The 22319-nt window shown below is 40.0% G+C and overlaps 1 protein-coding gene across 1 annotated transcript; it reads right to left on the bottom strand.

The window, feature by feature from the left end:
• Positions 1–1052: 1052 nt before the first annotated feature.
• EPHX4 (epoxide hydrolase 4) lies at positions 1053–17496 on the bottom strand (the record flags this gene model as incomplete). The annotated part of the gene is made up of 7 exons (XM_080348735.1): positions 1053–1287; positions 5521–5669; positions 6578–6681; positions 8693–8821; positions 10865–11022; positions 14378–14463; positions 17254–17496. The coding sequence occupies 7 exons, from the start codon at positions 17494–17496 to the stop codon at positions 1053–1055; spliced, it is 1104 nt and encodes a 367-aa protein (XP_080204861.1).
• Between the last annotated feature and the right edge of the window lie 4823 nt (positions 17497–22319).

Raw genomic sequence — 22319 nt, 5'->3', positions numbered from 1 at the left:
GCACTTGCTCTGCAGGTGCAGAGTGAGACTTTGGAAATAGTGTAGGCAGGTGACTCACCTCTTCTGGGAACTTGTGCTTTGTGCTGCTTTTTTCTTTGTGGTTGTCCTACAGTTTTCTTCTCCCCTGCCATCACTTGCAAGTTAATTCTACCCTCTGTTTCCATAATCATGGTGTCTCTTCCTCCTGTAAACACAAGAAGTTGGCAGCTAACACAGGAAGGATAATGCCAACAATGAGGCATTATTTCCAAGACACTACAACAATCACAGCACGAAGAAGGCTGCACAGTGGACAGACACTTCAGCTACTCAGACTCAATCCTTAGCTTCAATAAGAAATCTCTCTGTAGGAAGTCAGATAGAGGGAGTAGTGTAAGTTGTATTTTATTAGACAGAGGTGGCTTTGATACATGTTACATCTTAATTTTCCATTTTTCTTGTTCAGACATGTTGAGTGTACAGGTTTCCCATTTTTTAGTCAAGAAAGAAAACACGTCGCACAAAGCAGCTGCATTCAACAATACAACAAGATCATTATTCACTTGGAGACTAGAAATGTGCCCAGAAGTTTTTCGGTCATTCAGTATGCTAAAATATATATAATAAAAAGAGTTAGTTACTGTTTAATGGTAAAATACATTAAAAAAAGTCAGGCTAATCAAGAACGAAAACTCAAACTTCCTTCAGTATGGCACCACTCTATTGTTTCATTATAAATTTGTAAAAGGCACCACACATTAAAACTGTAAAGCAAGGGAGAAAACAAAACTAAGCAACTTTCCATGGTTTTCTTTCTGTACAAATACATATATGTCTTAAGGCAGGTGTTTTTATGTGCAAAATACAATTATACAGGTAAAACCAATGTTAGTATCAGATATTCTCATACTTACTTCTTTTAGCAGTAACATTAGTGTCCAAATGTACAGTACATTGAAAACACTTTCCTCTAACAGAGCTCAAAATAGAAGGCAGGCTGGAAATATGGCCCTGATAACAATTTTTAAATCTCAGGAGCTTTTATGTAGACCCCTCAAAACATATACAAACAGTCATTCTCTTTTCCTTGTTGTCTCTTCCTTTAGAAAGGTCCATATCAACTTGTTCACTATGTCGGGTTGATCCTGCTGGAGCCAATGACTGGCTTCAGACAAGATAGTTAATCTGAAATGATTTTTAACATAAATCCGTGTAATTTCTGCCATCTCAACTTCCATGAACACATCTCTCTCTCCCCATAGCAGCAGAGTTGGCATGATGACTTCATGGTGCTGCAAAGGTAGGCAGCTTTAAAAATAAAACACACTTAGTTAGGTCTTATTTTAACAAAACGTCACCAAGACAGATTTCAGCCAACTTTTGAAATCGACACAGTGGATCTCATTGCAAGCTTTCTAGGTTCCAAGATATCTTCTACAATACCAAGAAAACACTCCTGTGATGAAGTCCTTTGATTGTTTTTAAGGATGGTAAAATTGTTAGAAGATACTTTTACTGTAAGATGTCTGTAATCAGCAGTTGATTGCAGCAGGTCTTGTTTTTGGAACATGAACGATGCTTCAGTGTGATGCACAGCTCAGGAGCCCCATGACCTCTGTAAAAGGGAATGTGGCCAGAATTTTGTAGGTCAGGGGCTTTCCCTTGGTTGATGAATTCTATGGAAAAATTTCTGCACCTGTATTATTTACTGGGAGTAGGCTTTAATGAAGTACCGTGCTTTGAATCACATTTAGACTACAGTGTTCAAGGCACTGAGCTACCTGAGCCGACAAACTGCCTTCCCAAAAAAATGGTTGGCCAGGAAATGGCAGGCTGCGATCTTTGGTCACTATGGAAGATCCCAGCTAGAGTGTTTCAGACCTACTCAAAGTTAAATTGTGTAGTATAGCTAAAAATAAAAATATTTGTAGAAAAGATACTCTCTAGAACATTGATGTCTAAAATGTTGAACTGAATTTAGTTACATTCACTCATCTATGAAATTCATGTTAACATTCAAAGTACCACAGAATTCCATTTACAAAGAGCTGCAGTAGGTTTTTGAAGGCCTTGGACTTACACACCTACATCTGTATACACTGAAAGCAAACTTCCTTAAAAATTTGCCTTTCCTGGAGTCATAATCTCTTTAGAACTGCAACATCACAACCCAGAGCTTTGGCTGTCCAGAAAGCATTTAAAGAGAAATGCATTACAAGACATCTGAAGAATACTTCAAGAAAAGCCCTTAGAAAGTAAAATGTTAATAAAAATTATACCACCCCAATTACCTATTTAAACTTTCAGTAAAAGCTTACTACTTTTTCTTAATAGATTACTTTAAATTGAATATTTTATAAGTATTTTCTCATCTTAAAGGTAGACATTAGGAAAGATACAAGTAGCTAGATATGAAAGACTATTTCAACATAAACTGTATAAACCCACCAGAAACCTACTAAAAAATTTACCTAATTTATACCTGAATTGCTTAATCTTAGCCACATATCATAACAGCCTAGCTGTGGCAATTTAAAACAGATTCCATCTGATCCAATACAAATCTTATTATATTAATGCTCAAACATGTTTTGTTTCTGAACAGATTTTTATGCCAAACTTAAGTGCTGGGTTGAAACTTAGGAGTTAGTTAAGACACTATGCTTTGTGAAAAGGGAAAGACAAAGAAGATGGCATGTATTAGTTTAAAATAAAGAAATGAAGACTTTGAAGACATTCTTCCTCTTTACTTATACATAATGTCAATAAATATTAAAGGTCAGTTTAAGTAATAATTTAATTTCATTTTGATTGATGAAGTAGGAAAATTCTTAAAATGGCTTTCCTAGCAGTGGATTTAAAATCTCATTTTTCAACCAACCTGACCTCCCTCACTGAACCGTAGCTTATCCATAGTATCAGTTGTAAAAACTGGTAATCTGATGATCTGATTCAGTGCATTTAGACTAATCGCTTTAGCTTTTAAATCCAGTATTCTGGATCTCTTCACTATTTATATGTCTATTTTTTCACTACTGTAGGGTTTAATATTTTTCTTTCATGTCTAAGTGCTTTGCAAGATTTGTAGCCTCACTTAGGAAAACTCCACTGGGTTTTTATGCACACTGCATAGATAAACAACCTGTCATTTTTCATTGCCTATGAGCTGCACTATATTTCTTTTCAGTCTGGAATATGGGACATTATATCATGCCTCAAGTTTCTACAAATCTCCTTTAACAAGGATCATCGCGTAGATTTCACATTTAGAAAGGGAAGTTCCACTTGTGAAGTTTAAGTCTTCGAAAAACAGACTCAAACCTTCCTACAGCACTATTATTACAGTAAACCAATACTGAAGTGCTTCTTAACTGCTATAAGAGAAGTAATCTCATTTTCTAAAAAATGGCACAGCAGAAGAAATTCAAGCTTCAACTGCTTACCTATCTCTCTTAACCAAGCATGATACAAAAACTTTATGAGTTTTATTCCAACATTTTTTGTATCTGAAGTATAGTGAAGGGAACAACTGCTGTGCTATTTATACAAGGATGTGTTGGTAATGGATGGATGAAGTAGGTGATTTCAATCATCTCTTTGGAAATAAATTTCCAGGACAATTAAGCTCTGAAGACTGAAACTCCAGGTGGATAGTAATGAGCTGGAAACCTTTAACACGCAGGTCACCAGTGCCAGCCCACTGGGAGTCACAGTGAATAAAAGTCATTAGCATCTAAGTGCTGCTCAGGAGCTTATATGAGGGGAAGTGAAAATTTCAGTCCAGTTTTAATATTGAATAATTCACATCCCATAACATATGACCATCAGAACTGGTGGCAAGAACTGAATGAAGACCACAATCTTTTCTTTCCAGTCCAAAGTTGGCTGCACTGTGGCTGATACCACCTAAAACAATATTCTCTGAATTCAGTACAGATATACCTTCATTAGACAAATAAAGCAAACAATGCACAAACATACACAAAGAGCTGTGAAGATAATTTCTGATTAATAATTGATACTAGGCTTTTTTTAGCCTGAAAAGGTCTGAAACAGTAGTTAATATAAGAGTTGTGTATATTTAAATCTCATCTGAATGCCACAGCGATTCTGCTATCAGCTGTCACAGGCGTTTCACTGTTATTGTCAGAGAAGCGCCTGGTTAACGTGCACACTCATTGCCGCGTGGTGCTGAGACAATGGAAGAACAAGGCTCAGGGTGCTCAGGGTTCTCCCGCCCTGGCCAGCAGCCCCCAGCTCCCCACTGCCCATGGACAGCCCTGCTGATCTCACCTCCACTCTGCATGGCTTTAAATAAGTATATTCGTACCAGCACAGCCATCTCATTTATTCCCCATTGGTGTCTGTGCTTGGTGTTACATTATTTAGAAAAGGATATACCACCTCTCTGCTTTCCCATTCCAGTTTTGTCTCTTGGCCTGTACAAGTCAGCACCTACCTCAGATCCCCTTTTCCTCCCAGTATTTCCCTGCCGACTGCTCTCCTGACAGCAACAGCAAGGAAGGCATAGAAAGAGCAGTAAAGGTGGCACTCAATTTGAGAAGTTAATCCACTTCAAAAATTGGCTGTGTGAGTTTAGGGAAGGAAGAGAATTGTGATTTTAAAAGAATATTGGGAATCTGGCCTTGTGTTAGAGATGCATGCAGGAGATTTAGCACGGTTGAAGACTGGAAGCAGTAACAGAAAAAAAAGAGTTTAATTCCACTCCTCCTGGTTTAGTCCTTTAAGTTAGGGCTGTAAGTCAAAAGTAGAGTATATGCAGAGTTAAAAACCTTCTGGCCCTGTTAAGGTGGCATCAGTCCCCAAGGCCAAGCCAACTCCTTTCAGGAAAGTTAAAACCATTAGAAAACTGACGGAGAAAATAAATATTCATCTTGTAAAAAAATTTCCTACTATGATACTATTTCTCGGTTTTAGTTTGTGCATGTGCCCTGTCATATGTGCTTACTGCTACCAGTGGGTTTGATGAGACCAATGCAGGAACAAAAACCCCCAAGTTAGGGCTGGATTTAGGCTTAGTTACAAAAAACCTAGCCCACCTTTTTATAAAAAACAGCCCAAACACAATAAAATTGAAGTCAGACATGGTTCTTTAAAATTACAAATGAGGGTAACTTACTTGGGTGTGATATTATCTAGTAGTATTATCTAATAATAAGAGCTTATTTTTAAATATGAACTGTAATGGAAATAATTCATGTTAATTTTGTAAGTGTTATTCAGAGATGGATTTTTGTGATTGCCATGGGTTCTGTGAATGAGGAATGGTCTTTGCTTTATTAGATTTGGAAACAAAGATTTTCCTTCTCTGCAGGCTGGCTGTGTCACTGGCTGTGTGGATATCACAGACAATTCACTTTGCATCACGCCACCTGGCACTGAGCGCCTCTCTTACCTGCTGAGACTTCAGAAACAGGCCTCGGTTTTTTCCTTCAGCTTTAGCAGCAGAAGGTGCAATAGCAGATTTGGCCTCCAGGGGTCTCTAGAATATCTTACCTTGTTTCGGCATGTTCCACTCACCTGAAGATATTTCTGTAATGATTAATGGGTCCAGTTAATGCTCCAGGTTGTGAAAAGACATAGAGATAAGCTTCAATATCCTCTGCTGTTAATCTGCAGCCTTTCCTTCCAATTCCAGTGGCCTGGCTGGTAAATAAACTTTTCAGAACCTACAAAAGGAAGAACAAAAAGCCACCATATAAGATTACTAGAAAATGTTTTTTCTCTCCTTCAACAGGACATATTTTTCTAAAATCTACTTATACTTTGTTTAGAGTACAATGAATGGTTTAAATGCTTTTTTAGAGAGTTATGTATAAAGCATATGGCAAGCTTATTTCTGGTATAACTGACTTCAGAATACTCAAGAACAGGCAAATAGCAGTATTAGCACGTCTCTCAGCTCTGAGCAGCTGGGGGTGTCAGGGATGCCCAGCACAGACACAGGCTCTGCTTTGGGCTGCGCTCCTGCAGCGACAGGGCGCGAGGCAGAACCATCCAGAACCTCCCCAGCCTGCTGCCCTGGGCTGTATCCCTGGAGGAGGATGGATGCCTGCACCTGCTTTTCCCTTTCATATGCTTGTACTTATTTTTGAAGGCTACACAAGGTGTTGGCCTTGTTGGTTCCTCAGGCAAAATGAATCACCTGGCTGTATCTGATGCCCGAACTCCCGGGCTGCCCACCCTGCGGCGGGCTCTGAGGGACAAGAGGATGTCCCGCCACACACAGGAACATCAGATAAGTCAGTGGGAGTTCCCCAGGCACCACAGTGTCCCACTGGCGTGGGTACAAGTACAAACAGCTAGCTGCCTGTCTAGGTGGAATAATGCACTGTAGTGCTGGATGTTAAAAGTATGTACCTGAACGCCTCCCAGAAATGCAAAAACAAGAGTTAATCTCATAGACTCTATGTACTTACAGCCTACTTTATAAAAATATATAAAGCTTAAGCAGAAAAATCAGAAAGCTCCGTATTTTTTCCAGTAATTATAACTACATCAGAAGGGATCAACATAGGTGGTAATTCTTCCGTCACTCACAGTTAAATATATAAACAAGAGCACTCATTTTGCTCACCTTGAAATCATTTACTGTAAACATGAATTCAGGAAACCATGGCATTTGGAAAAAGAAGTAGTAACCAGATTTAATCAATTGTGATGGATGTCGTAGAATGTATTCTGAAACAAAAATGCCCATGAATTAAAAATGAAAACTGATGACTCAAACAAAATTACTGTTAATATTACTATTTTTTAAACTTAAAGGAATGTTTTAAAAATATTACGTTAGAGCATGCTATGTGACAAAAGATGATTATTGTTTCAGGAGTAAGTATATGATAGGGCCATTAAAATGTACTTGTTTTACATGTGTTAATAGAAACAGTCAGCACACCAGAAGCCTGCCAAAGATTAGGTGAGGGCAGCGACATTGGAGAGTTCAATCTCGCGATAGGTTTTCACTTTGAGATCTGTTTGTTAGCTAGTCTAAAGCATTTTTTTTCAGCTCTGGAATAAGAGGCATAAATACAAGTCTTCAAGTCTTTCTCTCATCAAACAGCAGTCTGTAGATTATAATCCATTTACATTCTAAAGAGAGCATCAATCCTGTTCACAAAAGTACAGAATTTTTCTAACAGTTATCTTCTTGGCAATTTCAAGAACCGTAATGAAGATTACAGAGTGTCACTTTTCAATGCCGTGGTAGCATATATAAAAGGAAAATGTTATAGCCAAATTTGCATTAATCTTATTTTTTTTTTAATTGTCATTTTGTATCTCCAGTGAGTTGCAAGAGCCAACATTGACATTCAAATATGTCACTTCCTTGAAGCAACCACAGAATATACACAGGTGCCAAGAAGCCTAGAACCTGTCCTTTACACAAGCAAATTCAGGAACACAAATTGTGCTCTCCACATAGAAGATAATCTCTAAAACATTCATTCTGACAGTGAATAAAAATGGGTTTTAAAACAAAGTAAACTGAAGTATCAGCTATCTTCTAAGCTTTCATATCTTATATATGCTTAATTGTGTCACCTATTGTATTTTCTCTTGATGGACCATCAACACTTCTCACTTCACTTTTCTGCACAATTTATAAACTGTGTATTTTCATTTAATCCACAGTAGAACACAGTTGATCTAGGGAGACTTTATCAAGCTACAGAACAGATTTTGTACTTTAATAAATAAGCCAACAAATAATAAGAAATATTATAATAAAACGTATTTGTCTTCTATACAGCCTGGCTCCTGCTCTTAGTGAAAATGCTGCAAAAAGCTCCTGCTTGCTCAGGTGATGGTGAACGGACCTTTCCTTGGGTAAGTGAGGCTTAACTACCTGGCAAAATGTTCTTTAATATCTTAGAAAGGTGCCCAAGAACACTGTGAGAACATGTGTGAATGGTTCAAGTTCCATGGCGGTAAAAGGTGAGATTTACATTGAACTGAAATGAAAATTAAAGCTGTACTGAATATTCTTAACTATTTCTGGGGAAATGGGGTGACTTTTTAATGGAAACAGGGTAAGGTCAGCAAATGAAGAAATTAAAGTTAGTGAGATACTACTTTCAGTTGAATTACTGAATGTTGACCAAATCCCTGTGAAATGTTTTGCAAGCTCAAAGCCTGTCACACAACAAATGGTGCTAGTGCACCTAAATCCCTGTTTCAGCTCACTACTACACATTCCTGAGCCTCTGGTAAGTAGTCTGCAAAGGCTGTCTTGTTCCAATGAATATTGTACAAGATCATAAATTGTCACTTGTCACCTAAATCGGCATTAAATTCTAATGTCTGATTCACATTTATACAAAGGCTGTTTTATGCAGATTTAATAATGCAGTGAGGCCTTAACCTAGGCATAATGCAATAGACACTCCTGTTCAGGGCATTTTATCCTGCCAAAGTGTTATAAAACAGATTAATGTGTATGAAAATTATGTTTGCAGACCTTCAAGGATTAAGAAAAATGTCAGTAAGGTTGGTTGCAAGCACTCCCACTTCTTACAATAAATTATTTCCAGAAGTCAAATACTTGATACCTTACTGCTTCATAAAACACAGTCCAGATGGCACTGAGTACTGGCAGCTTACCTACTGAACATCTAAAGGGGCAAGTAGCTTATTCTCCTTTAGCAACCTCAAAGCTAACAAAATCTTAATGAACATGCAGATAACTCACCTGTGAACACAGAAGGATGAGGGAAATTAACCACAATCAGCTTAGTCACCATTTCAGGGTAACATATTGCCACTAACCAAGCGATCATTCCTCCCCAGTCATGGCCAATCAACACACACTTGTTGTATCCTACCACATAAACACAGATTTGTGCTTTTATTTCAGTGGAATTTGTATCCGTACAAATTATCACAGACAGTAAAATCATCATTGGGAAAAATAGGTGGTCCAGCACATTTATTAATCTAACTATTTAATACTGCACTGCTTCCATTACTAATGGCCAGAAGAAAATAGTGCACTACTATAGTTAAACAATTAACAACTTTAACTGGACTTCAATTACACTTCAGCTGTATTATCTCAACACCAAACTAAAGTTCCTTGGTATCCAAAAGGCCACCCTACTCACATGTTTGCCAATGTAGGGTTAGATGTACAGTTCAACTTGCAGTCATTATAATTAATGTATGTACATTCATCATGTCTAGTGGGTTTGGAGTTTGAAATGGCAGACAGAAAGAGCAAGCAATCTCCTGAGCCCCTCTTAAACAAAACCAGCCTTAAGAATTTTTCTGAATAGGGGAGGTTATCTAAGCGCTGAACATCCTCATTATGTAAAAAGAGGGTGTTATACTTAAAAGCCATATATATAGCGTATATATACACACATAAATACACGCATTTATATACTTAGCAGGCCTGTAGCTTTTCTCCATATGCTGTTTTGATGGCAATTTTTAAAGTTCTTGGCACTCACATACTTCTTCCATCAATAAAAATGGTAATTTAACAGCATATAAGGGGGGAGAAAAATCATGACTGTGTTTTTGAAAGCCTAACCATTCCTCCTTCAGCCACTGCTGGAATACATACTATAGTGTTAGATACCATCACACCCCTCTTTGAGGATTGTAATGCTGAGCATATATACTACAAATGAAAGGCATAAAAGCCAAACTGTTTAGAATTGTTACATAAAATTGAACACAGTTGTCAAAGCACCTTATAACCCCTCCTGAATAGAAATCTTTTGGAGCGCTTTTGATAATCAAGTTCTCCAGAAGAATTTAACTTGCAGTTAGAACAAACAAAGATAACAAGCCCCAGAAATACTTTTTCAAAAAAATTGTAAATCCTTATGAAATTGAATTATGATGAGAGCACTTCTCAGGCATAACCATGGCATTACCATGGAGATTAACACAGCCAGCCAAGGTTGGAAAATATAAACACAGTGTGGGGACTGCCCGCCCAATCTTTTTGACAATATTCAAACATCACAAGCAAAGCAAGATGTAAATTCAAACCTTATAACTTGAATCACTGCTTTACTATTTCTTCATGTGAAATGCAGTAAGTTGTTTCCCTACTCATGGAATATCCAGGGAATGTAAACGATTCCGTGAATAACAGTGTAATCCCTTGTCTTGCTATTGGTATGGAAGGGAAATACCATTCACTAGGTGTCACAATTTATCGCCAGAACAGCGAGGCTGCAAACTGAACTGGAGGGGCAAATTTTGCAGACCCGCTTCAGCTCTAGACCGCTACACCATATATTTGCCACAGGGAGCAATATGGCCCTACTCTCCCTTCTGTTCTTCTCGCTGTTAAGACAGAGTGATTCAGCTCTTGAGAACTGACTACTGTGTGGGAGTAGTATTTTGGGATTTTTTTTTTTTAATACAGCAGATGTACTGTCATCATCTTTATAAAGCCTACAATATTTATTCTGTCTTGTTTGTGCAAGAAAAATATCACCTGATTTAAGCTATTTGGTCTGGAAGTGCTATTGGACTCCAATTCAGAAGATTATCCTCTATGTGCAATGGTTAGGAGTCAGCAAAGACCTTATTAGGGAAAAGACCATAGGTTTGTACTGCTGGATTTGACAGCACATAGGGAACATTATTTTTAAACTCATTATGGAAAATCTTTTTTCCCTATTGTTTATACTGACATACACATCATTATTAAAAACCAAACCTTTTTAATTGATAATACTCCATGAAATGTGAATATCCTTAGATTTATATCTATACATATCTGTAACGTGTATATATTTTTTAAAATGCAGTTTTAAAATAAATCATTACTACATCTTTATGGGATTTTTCCCAGAAAATCAAGTCACCTATGAGCTGAGTAGTTTGTCTTCTACTAACGCACCTAGAGATTCCAAAATATCCTTTATATCTGTTATCAGGCAATCTAACTTGTAATTTTCTTTGTGAGAAGGAGCATCTGTTTCTCCATAACCTCTCAAATCCAGGGCCACCACTCGATATTCACTTTTAAATTCCCGCAATTGATGGCGCCAAGAATACCTAACAAAGGGGAAAAAAAAGTTGGAGTTATAAGGTCAAGCAGTATGATATCAAAATGCACTCAATGCTTTTGCTCTCAAATAGCTGAGGGTAAATGAGTACGGCTCTGTTTGCAATGAGATTCTTTTTTCTCTCAGAGGTAATGCTGATGGTCCTTTGTGACTCCAGCAGTCTCGTGCTCCCGTCTTGAATTCCCCAGTAAGGGGGTGCAGCTGCCAGAAAGGGGCCATGGCCAGAGCCCGGGTGTTTCAACAGTTCCTGGAAGCAGGCATGAACCCCAGCACACAGAGGACGATTCAGGTTTCTCCTCGGAGCCATAGTATCATCATGAAAGTGAGGTCTGAAAGGCTTTCTCTTCTCCCTGGCTTGCTCACACACACATTTTAATGAAGTAGGGAAACATGCCTCAAGGCATGTGGTTTTTCTTTTCAGAAAAGGGATGTCAGATGATTCATACACTAAGTAAACCAAATAAAGAAATACAATGAATAACAAATTAACTTAGTGAAGTTTATATGATTTATATTATGTACACGTTTATCTGTGTCTCTATTCTTAACCCGGAATTGCTCCAGAACAATCTCTGAATGTGTTGGTACTACACAAAGTATTTCATTGCTTGTGTTTCTATGGAAAAAAAATGGTAACATTACACACGTTAAAATACATACAAAATTAAGAACTCAGGCAAAGGCCTGTGCTATTCCGCATTCCGTGTGTTATGTTAGATGTGCGTTATGAAGCAAAAATAATAAGAAAATGGTGGGTCTCATCCTGTAAGAACTACCTGCCCTTCAACTGTTATTGACACCAAATAAATTTCAGAGTAGCCAGGATGAAGACAGGCATGGCCTCACCTTACACTGTAATAGAAACAGATACAAAATCTGTGATCCTTCTAGACAACTACATCCCTCTGTGACAGGATCTAGCTTCTACTTCTGCTCATTTCAACAATCGCGCTAAACGATGTAAACATTTGGATCATCAACAATCATAGCAGTGATGCACGGAATTCTACCTTAATTCAAACAGTGTCTGTATCAGACCATTGCCTCTTCCTCTTCAGCTTTGTCTCCAGCCCATTAGAGATTTTGAACATAAGTAATACTACAGTAACATCCATTAATTATAGAAATTTCTATTCATATAAACAGAACAGTCAGAACCTTTTAATTTCAGTGCCATAGAATGCAAATACAAGATTTATCTGAGATCTCCAGGAACGATATTTTTAAAGGCATTATACAATGATTTGGAAGCTGATTTTGCCATGGTAACTGTTGGAGCTATCCTGTATACTTCAGTAAGAAGAAACAACGAGGCCCATAAATAAATAAATAATCTATTTTTGTTTTCAGAAAATGCCTGCTTGCTATCCCCATCATCTGTTTTCACAACAGTCCATCAGTCACGAAATGGCTGACCTACCAAATGGGTAGGTTTTATATTCAAAGAAATCCTTTTACTAGATATGAAATCTAACTATTGGGGAACTGCTTTGCAAGCAGAACTTGGAGTTGTTGGTGAATGCTTTTATTTTCATAAGGCTGAATACTGGAAACTATTTTGTGACTTTGTGATCACATTATTTCTGAAAGGCAGCTTGTACAAAATTTAGTAGCTGACACACACGTCTTATAGGTACCCGGCACATTGTGCCCAATTTCAAATATTTTATTATTGTCTTTCCACAACATAGGTATTAATTTTCAAGTTCTTATGGCATCTAAAGCTCTTAATGGCTCTGGTGTGTTATATTCTTAAGTGATCTTTCATCTTCAGGCAGTCTCCCTCACTCACTAAGGTGGTCAGTATTGTCTGGTTATAGTTGTTCTATGTATAACCTTGAGACATTCAGAGGATTTGTGATAATTAAGAACTGTAACTGTGAATCATACCCCCCTTTTTTTTTTCCAAGCCAAATGACAGAAATGTGATATTTTAAAATATCTCTTAAATTGTGATTATTTTATCTTGTGCTCTCAGGACAATGTCTATTCTTGTATTAAAAAAAAATCTTCACTGATTGAATTAACAAACCAACGTCAGCATTGGTAGCATGAATATTTTATAGACTATTGGCATGTAGTCTTTTTAAAAACAGTTATATAAACTATGCTACTGGTGGTCCAAATGACCTATATAACAGTTTCTCATTCATTCCTTTTGAATGGCCAGATAATACGATATATTAACTGTAACTTAAAGCATGACTCACCATTCTAAACTGTAAGAATAGCTTTCTGCTTTTGGAAAATAATATACCAGACCTCAGTAGAAGATATACATAAAATGCAAAATTTTTCATTACTATTCGCACTGTAGGGGAAATCAGCTGTAGTTTCAGCTGCCTTATTGTGTCAGAGAATGCATTATGCAAGGTATGCATAATGTTTGCATAGAATATGCAACCCCCCCATCTGTCTTTTAAATCAAAGTTTACAGTTTTAATCCTTTTAAATAGTAATGATTAGTCCAATTTACTTCTTTAAAAATTTTCTTAAAATAAGTATGACTTTCTACCATCATCCTCAAGGCCGTTATTATCTATAGGAAATTGCTAAGGGAAAAGAACTGACCTCTGTTTTATCTGGGTCAATTTATCACGGTATGACCTGAGTCCAGCTTGAAAGACCACAGTTCCAACAGTGGAGCCTCGCTCCATATCTGAGTTTATAACAGAAAGGAAAAGGATCGTTTAACTTGCTAAATTACTGGCATCACCACTACCGCTATTCCCTTATTGTTTTCTCGGTGTAAGATCTGTAAGTCATGCTTCACTAGATAAACTTGGCAATGACAGCCAGAGCAATTTGGTTAAATCATTAGACACATGACTGCTTTTCATTGTTATAAACAAACATTTAGGATTGGGTTTGATTCATCATTCATCTTATGATGAACTAATAATAGAACCTTTTTCCCTGAATAGCACTCTGAAATTAGGCTGCACAGTAGCCTATAGAACTCATAGTTCTTCTTCCCTTCTCCCAGTTAAAAGTTAATGTATAGTATTTTTAATAAATTCAGCAATCCATATTGCACTTGACATATAATGGATCCTCATTTTAACACCTTCTGCCATAATTCATAAGTTTAGCCATATTAGTACAAATGTTATTCAAACAAGAAATTCATTAAAATGAGCAATTCCTCCCCAAAGTTTGAAGAAATTGTACATACTTGGGGAAAAATGGGTTGACAATGCAAAAAAGACTGTTTGTGTTAGCTTGCCGTTAGCACTCATAGACACATCAAATGGATCACACTGGGGATACTTAAGCTGGGACAACCGCTCTCAGGTGTCTTAAGCACTCTCTTTTATACAAGAAAAGCATGTGGGGAGTTTTACCAGAATTCTGGAAAGCCATGAAGCAGCAGCATGAGTGGTTTACCCCTTTCTCCAGCAGCCACATAGTGGAATCTTAACCCTGAATCCTGAAACGAGAAAAAGTGCGTTTTTATTGCTGTGTAGAACTGCTATACTAGGATTTAAGAATGAATATGGTTTCAGACAATATTCTAAGAAACTATGTATCACCCCAGGAAAATAATTTCGAATTGTCAGGTTTTGAAGCTGAAGTCTTCTGTGATTCTGAGATGAGGTATATGCTACACCTGGCACTGCTGAGTATCCCGCCACAGCTTCTTCAAAGGAGGACCATCTTTAACACAGGTCAGGCTGTGGTAACTATTGCCAGTTCAGCCACGAGCACGCTCACCCCTGAACGGGCACTGCCTGGCACGGTGACTGGGAAGTGCAGATTGTCAGACCTAGCACCTTGCATTCACACGGGCACCTGCCATGCGCTTTATGGGAAGACTTTAAGACACAGTATACTTTAAATGCATTTCCAGTCTTTCAGTTAGTTTGTAAGATGATACAACTATTTAAAACCATCACGTTGCATTTTGGCACAATAAAGGACGGCATGGATTCTTAAGAACCAAAAGCAATCAAAATTAAGTAACTAGAAAGTAAGTGGGTTTTGCTTAATTTTACTGTTCAAAGTTTCAGACTTGCTTCAGAAAAGAAAACCTTAATGTTATAATCTTATATTCTACCCTGGTTTTAGTCACTATTTCTGATGCCCCTTCTAAGAAAATGGGTCTTACGAGAATTACCAGCAAGCAAGTTACTTATTGTTAGCAGCACAGAGGCTGAGCACTGAAATGCCATTGAAAGGAGTAGATATACACAAGCTTACACCAACTCAAGGTCAAATCCAGTAGAATTTAAATGAGCTGAAATTACAACCTAGAGGGTTTACTGAATTCTGGCACAGAACTGGATACAGAAGTTGGAAAAGAGCTCACAAAATGCAACACACTGTTTAGAAGTCATGTGAAGGAAACTGCAGGAAGAAAGGCTGTACAGCTCCTGGACAGATGTCAGAGCCCTCATTGTCTCTGCTATTTTAAAGAGGGAAGGAAAACCCTGTGCCTTTGGTATACATCAAGAGCTTTTATTATGCTAAGGATCACAAATGCATAGAAAAAAGTTTTCCTTGCCAGAGATGCTTCAAATTGTCTGAGCTACTTCAGCACTGCTAAGTCACTGATCAGCTACAAAATCATTAACTTAGGTCTTGATTCTTGAAAAGGCTCTGAAAAGGAAACATCTGGCGGGTTTTTATACTGGCTATGGATATACTAGGGACTTTTTGCTCACTTCTGCTCAAAATTACACTGATATTTTTCCTCTAACAATAATGATGAAAGAGAGAAAAGTATCTATGTGTTTCTAAGTACTTAATGATCGCTTCCTAGTAAATCTTAGGGCCATTACATCATCTTTACCATTCTCCATACCACTCTGCCTTTGATCCTTTTATACTTAAAGCAGAAGTTTCTCAGTTTCCTTCCACAGTTTCTCTTCTCAATGTAGTGAGCAGTGGGTGAGCCCTCCTCCATCCCATGTCTCTCAGTGTCCTCTAGGGATTTACCTTCAATGTTTTATTTTAATCTGTTTATTGCTTCTACGGACGTCCCCTTCACTCATATTCAATCACCACTTGTACAGCAGCAGTTTAAATGCCACATGCCCCAAACAAAGCCCGTCCTCTAGTTTTTCGGTTGTTCCTTTCTGATCCCTTTTTTCTGCCTCCCAAACCAGAGACAGGATGTTGCCATCTTTTCTGAAACAGACTTTTTTGTTTTCTTGAATCTGCACAGATCTGTAGGATAAACGCGTTGGGAAAGTAACACACTAGCCGGCTGCTCTCCAGCAGCAAGAGGGTTTCATATTTCCTGACAGGAATGATCCTGTTGTATTGACAGCAATTTGATTTTCCCTCCAATACCCTTTTATTACAGTCACACCCTGCACTTCCCCAGCAACCCAGCCATTTACTGGTTGGTGCTGTAGGAAAAAAGAATGTGGCATATGAGTAAAAAAACACGCACATGCCTCCTAATGATAGATAAAAAAAAAACCAAACCAAAACCAAACCCAAAACAAAACACAAAAAAACCCAAGCAAGTAATGAGGCTTAATAATTCATTTTAGTACTGCTTAGCACAAAATCATCTGCACAGATCCCTCAGAACTTTGTGCTCATTGCATTACAAATTACACTTGACAAAACTGGCAGTGTGTTCTTTGTTCACCTGTAATTGCAAAAGAAATCAAGCCAATATAACTTAATTTAGAGCATTAGGTGAAGAAGCAGATAACAGGTAGAGATCTGAGATGCGTATAAAAATTGACTAGTGGCTTTAACTGTACAAACCTTAGAGACAGGGCTTCTGTTTTTACTCGACGTTTTCCCTGCGAGCCTGATGCACGAAAGAGGCTCCCAGGTGCAACTGAGCAAACCATAAACAACAGGGAGGGCACGGCAGGGGTGGGGAGCGACGGGCACGTACCGCACGCCGGGCGCGGGACACCCAGGGCCGGGGAGCGCCTCACCCGCTCCCCGAACCCTGGCCCGCCGGGCACCACTTCTCCCGTAGCCGCCGGGCCGGGCCTGCGGCCCCTCCCGGCGGACCCCAGCGAGCCCGGCCGGGCACGGCTCCGCTTCCCGGGGCTGGCGCAGGCAGGCACATGTATGCGCGCAGGTGTGCGAGCATGCAAAGGAAGGCATGCACGAGTAGCCGCGCACACGCATGCATAGGAGAGCACGCACGGTGCCCTGCACACGCACCGGAGGGATGCACGCAGGGTGCCGTGCAGCGAGGGGATGCACGCAGGGGTGCCGCCCCCGCTGCCCCCGCCCGAGCCCTCACCTTGATCCGGACGTAGCAGTGGGTGCCCAGGGAGGGATCGTTGAGGCAGGCGGGGGGGTTCTCCCGCACCACCCAGCGGAAGGTCTCGCCCGGCCGCCGGCCGATGCTCCAGAGCAGCCGCAGCCCGGCGATGCAGGCGCACAGCCCACAGTAGCTGTACACCAGCGCCCAGAACAGCAGCGCCCGGGCGGCCACCATCACCCGGCGGGCGGGCGGCGGGCACGCAGCGCCAGGTCTCGCCATCGGGCCCCGCCACCGTTCCCGCTGGCCGGGAGGGGCTCGGAGCGCCGCCGCCGCCAGGAGCCGCCCGAGCGGAGGCACCGGGAGCGGCAGCACCGGGAGCGGCGGCGCGCCCGCCCCGCGGCCCCCCGCGGCCCTCGCCCGGCACAGCGCCGCGCCGCCCGCCCCGCCCGTCTGCCGCGGCCCCGGCTGCGCTGCGCCCGAGCGGCGGCCCGGGCTCGCTAGGCCACGGGCAGCGCTTGGGGGCGGCGGCGCTGCGGCCGGGGGTGCGCCCAGCAGCTCGGCCGCGGAGAGCTCTTCCCCCCAAGTATTTCGCGGTGAAATAAGGAGAAAGCGTCCCCAGAGCGAAGGAGCGGGGCTGTCAGCTGTGTGCTCTGACAGAGCTGCCAAACGCCACAAAACTCACTCAAAATGTCATTGCCAAACGCGCGTCTGGGGTACATGGGACAGCTTCACCTCTGGTCCCTGCTAGAGGTCCCTGCAGGCGCTTGCTTTGACTACGCCAGTCATGTACTTGGTCGCACCTACCGACTGACCCGTGAGGGGACTTCTAGACATGTGGCTGTGCAGTTGCAATTCACTATTTTCCAAGACCATACGTTCTTTCACTGCTGCTTTACTGTTACCTATTTAAGCTGGTTTTTAACATGTATTACAATATTAGCTATTACATTCTATTAATATTGCTTAAAAGATACAGATTTTTAAAATTTAACTTATTCTAATAGAGAAATACACCAGAAGGGCAAGTTGGATTATTATTACTCTGTTCCAGAGTTATTTAGTACTGAGATCTCAACCACCCAAGGCTGGCATTAGAAGCTGAACACTCTTATGCCTGTCCATTGGATGTAAATTACCACATGCAAAAGCCAAGGAGTCGCAGCCACATACAGGGCCATAGATGCTGGATAAGAAGAAATGCTTCAGTCAGCACCTGTTTTGTATTAACTGACTGATATGAAGGGTAAAGGCTAATTTAGAATGGGAATGGTTCATGTAATCCAAAATTGTAAGAAGCAGCATAACTATATTAAGTGATGGATTTTACATGTGATAAAAATGCAAGTGGTGAAAAATTACGGTTTATTAGTTCTGAGGGATAACAAAATGTGAATGGAGTAGTTGCTGACAAGTAGAATTGAGCTTGCGTGTCAAATCCTGACAGGTCCTGATCCAACTCACTGCAGAGCCTGCTCACTTTTACTCCTTGATCTAAACCCCTTGCTTCTCATACTGGAGGGTACAGGCAGGTTTGAGACTTGTAGAGGTCACACAAGAGTCACAGCTGATAAGATAGGCCTGTGTGCAACTGCCTGCCTTTTTTGGGGGAGGATTTTGCCAAATTTTACTAAAATTTCTTCTTGGTCCAGATGAGTTTGAAGGATTAGAACTTAATTTCCAGGAAATTGTTTTTTCTCTGTCCAGCAGTGCAAGTAGAAGCTGATACAAAGACATCATGCATCTGTTAATTCTAAGATGTGTAAACTAATGAGCTATTTAAACAAAAACCAAAATTGATAAGCTTGCATTTAGACAGAATACGTATAATTTTTTGCTGTGCACAGAACACAGTTTGTAGACTTTTTTTTTGTAACATACCAAATGCTTTCTCCTACTTGTTCTAAATCCAGACTTACAAATATAGACACTGATGTTGAATCCTAGTCCTGTTGAAAGCAGTGACAGAATTAATGCTGGTTTCACCATCCCTGCTCGTTGTTGCAATGTGAGCCCTACAGACTTAAGGCCAGGAGCTTTGTCAGGCTACTGCGCTGTTTAAGGCTCCTTCCTTCTCTTGGGCAAGAAGAGAAGAAACAACATCAGAAGCTGATGATTCAGTCAAGACACCAATCTCTACAGACTCCTGTAGGATTATATGAATCATTCCTACACCAAGCCTGAGCCTTCCGTTCATGCTCAGATTACTCATACCACCAACTCTAGGATTAGCATACAGCTAATTTTTTATACATCAGACTTTGTGCTAAATAACCTTTTTTTTTTTTTTTGTAGGGAAGAAGCCTTCACGGCTTTGCAATATCAGCCTAACTGCAGCAGGGTTTTCCCTGAAATGCACCTCGATAAACCAGTGAAACAGACAGACAAGTTAGAAAGTTTGGTATGAGCAAAGCACCTAGCATTGTTTTTTATGTCACAGCAGTCACCAAATTCCTTAATAAACCAATAATTAGAATGAACTAGTAGAAAATATCCTCCAAGAAAAATTGGAAAGGCAAGGTTGGAAATCCTAGAGTTGACCACGAGCTTCCGCTTACCTCTAAGGAGAGGCTGATGGAAGCCCAGCAACAGATTAGGCACAGCATTCACAAAATGATAGCAGCCATCTAGAATATACGGAGAATTAAGGTTTGATCCATGATGTGCTCTATTATAAGCAGGTATTTGGCCAAGCTATGCCATATTTCTTGTACAAACCGCAGACCTGTGTTGTTTTTTTTTTTTTCCACAAGAATAGAACTAGGTCTATTTGTAGTTCATACATCACTAACTACCTAGGTGGCTTCATGTCAAACTTGTAAATGATGCAAATCCTTTGCAATAGCCTGTAGGGTTTAGCTATGTCATCGTCTAATATTAGATATGGATCCCATATCAGAGCTGAGATGATGATAGTGCTGGAGACCAAGCAGTTCAGAATGGCTTTTGCATGGTGAAGTTGCTGCACACCCCGGCTCAGCATTTCTGCACATCCAGCTGCACTACCTTAGCTGTCCTGTTTGCCACGCAAGCAGTAGAAACCCTCTTTTAAGGAGCACTTTCTTTGTACTCCAGAACCACGCTCTCTACGTATGTGTGGCAAACGTGTTTGTACAAGGCAAATAACTTATGCACATTGTCCAACATTTTGCAGAAGAAAGCGTAGAATATTCTGTGTATTTCGTGCCCACTCATAGCAACTATGAATATGAAAAATTGAGAACCTCAACAATTATTTTTCTGTTGTCCTTATATTTTGATTTTTTCCATCTTCTGCTCTAAATTACTCATCTAATGGGAGCCAAGCCAAACCATCCCCAGGGCAGATTGTCTTACGTGCTTTGACAGTGTGCTTAGCCCTTCATGATGTGCCATCTGCCTGCTTATCTTTTGTCAGTTCAACTAATCCTGTTTCTCTGAGAGACAAAAGAGGACAACTTTGCACATCACTGACTCTGTCTCCAACCTGACCAACTTGTACTTCATAGTAAAAAAATTAACATATTCCATTTATTAATTACAGGGGAACTTAGGTTTTAGCTATCTTACTGTTCATTTACAAGTAGATACAATCTACTAGTGTAGATGCAAGTTAGTTCACAAATGATCAAGGTAACTTGATGGCCTAATGGAATTTAGTACACATTTTAACTGTTGGGTAACTAACTATACTTAGTCTATTTAAGCAGCTTATTGTTTGCAGGCTGTATCTGCACAAACGGTATTCCTGTTCGCTTGAGTGTGGTGACAGCTTTGGGCAAACACAGTCGTTACAGGCTTGCTACTCACCTGTGCTAGGAGGCCGCCTCCCTGTCTTCTGAACTCAGCCTCCTGTCTGGAGGCAGAAGCTGATTATCCTCTAGCTGGCTTGTAGGTTGCAAATGAAGGGTTCATCAGTTTAGCAGTAGCAGCGCTGACATTGTGCCTTTAAGTCATCAAGACAATACAGTCACAGAAGCTGGAATTAGTTTGTCAAGGGGCAAACATACCAGTTCATACTATTAGCAATGCACATATGGTTATATAGAACAGATGAAATTCAGATAGTTAATTATTGCCTTTCCCCTCTGTCACCTCCTGTTTCCAAAACGAGATCCTGAGCTTGCATTAACCCAGTCAGAGAGTATGTCCAGGTGATGACAAGGTGGGGAGTCCAAAATGCAAACTGTAATATTTTATTAAAGAACAAATAGCTATTAATGATGTATAAAGCACAAATGAAGGCACGCCTAAATTGCTTTGATGTGGATGCGAAACAAGACATTCTAATAGCATCACTTTACATTACTACCTTTCAGCCCAAATCCCCTTCCTAGCCAAGTACTGTATGATTTACTCAGACCTCCCAAAGAGCGTACCCTGGGGCCTGCATCCAGACAAGGCTCACATATGAGGACTTCCCCAGACATTTCAAAGGGCGATACCCCATTCTGAGCATTTGTAAATATACATTCTGCTATGGTACCTGCAGAGGTACAAGATACAAAGTGGCATTTAATTGCAGAATAGATATTTTGGAGGTAACACTAGCTCATGGGCCTGCTACCTGAAATACCAGGCTGGCATTTTTGGACACACTTTAGCTGTCATTTATGAATTTAGGTGCAATTTGTTTCCTTTATCTAAAGATTCAGTTATTTGTAGAAAGTCTTGTCTACTCTGTCTGCTTAGTTGCCTGGTCAGTGTCAGACCCTCGCCACAGCGCTGGCAGCGTTACCTTCACTTCCAACTTCGACCCAGGAACTTGGCAGACCAGAAGTCTCCATTAGGGATAAAGAGTTTTGAGGGGGAGGTTCAACTAGATCAGTGGCCTCCAAAGTGGAGCGTGGGAAGAAAATATTTAATACAGATCAATATTTTAAAAATTACAAAACATTTTTTAATTACAAACCAAACATAACTAAGAAAAAAAATCACATAAACACTAAATATTTTTAATTTATCTTTTTAATATAATGTACCTAATATATTAGTACAGTAGAACATGTGTGTAATTTATAAATTAGTATATGTGTCTTGGGGGTGCATCCTTATAATTTTTTACAGGGGCGTATAATGGAAGAGGTCTGGAGACCACTGAACTAGATTATCTCAAGGGGGCCCCT

The sequence above is a fragment of the Nesoenas mayeri genome (assembly GCF_963082525.1).
Source record: "Nesoenas mayeri genome assembly, chromosome: 8".
NCBI lineage: Eukaryota > Metazoa > Chordata > Aves > Columbiformes > Columbidae > Nesoenas > Nesoenas mayeri.
The sequence above is the reverse complement of the archived record's forward strand: the minus strand, read 5'-3'. Positions and strand labels throughout refer to the sequence as shown.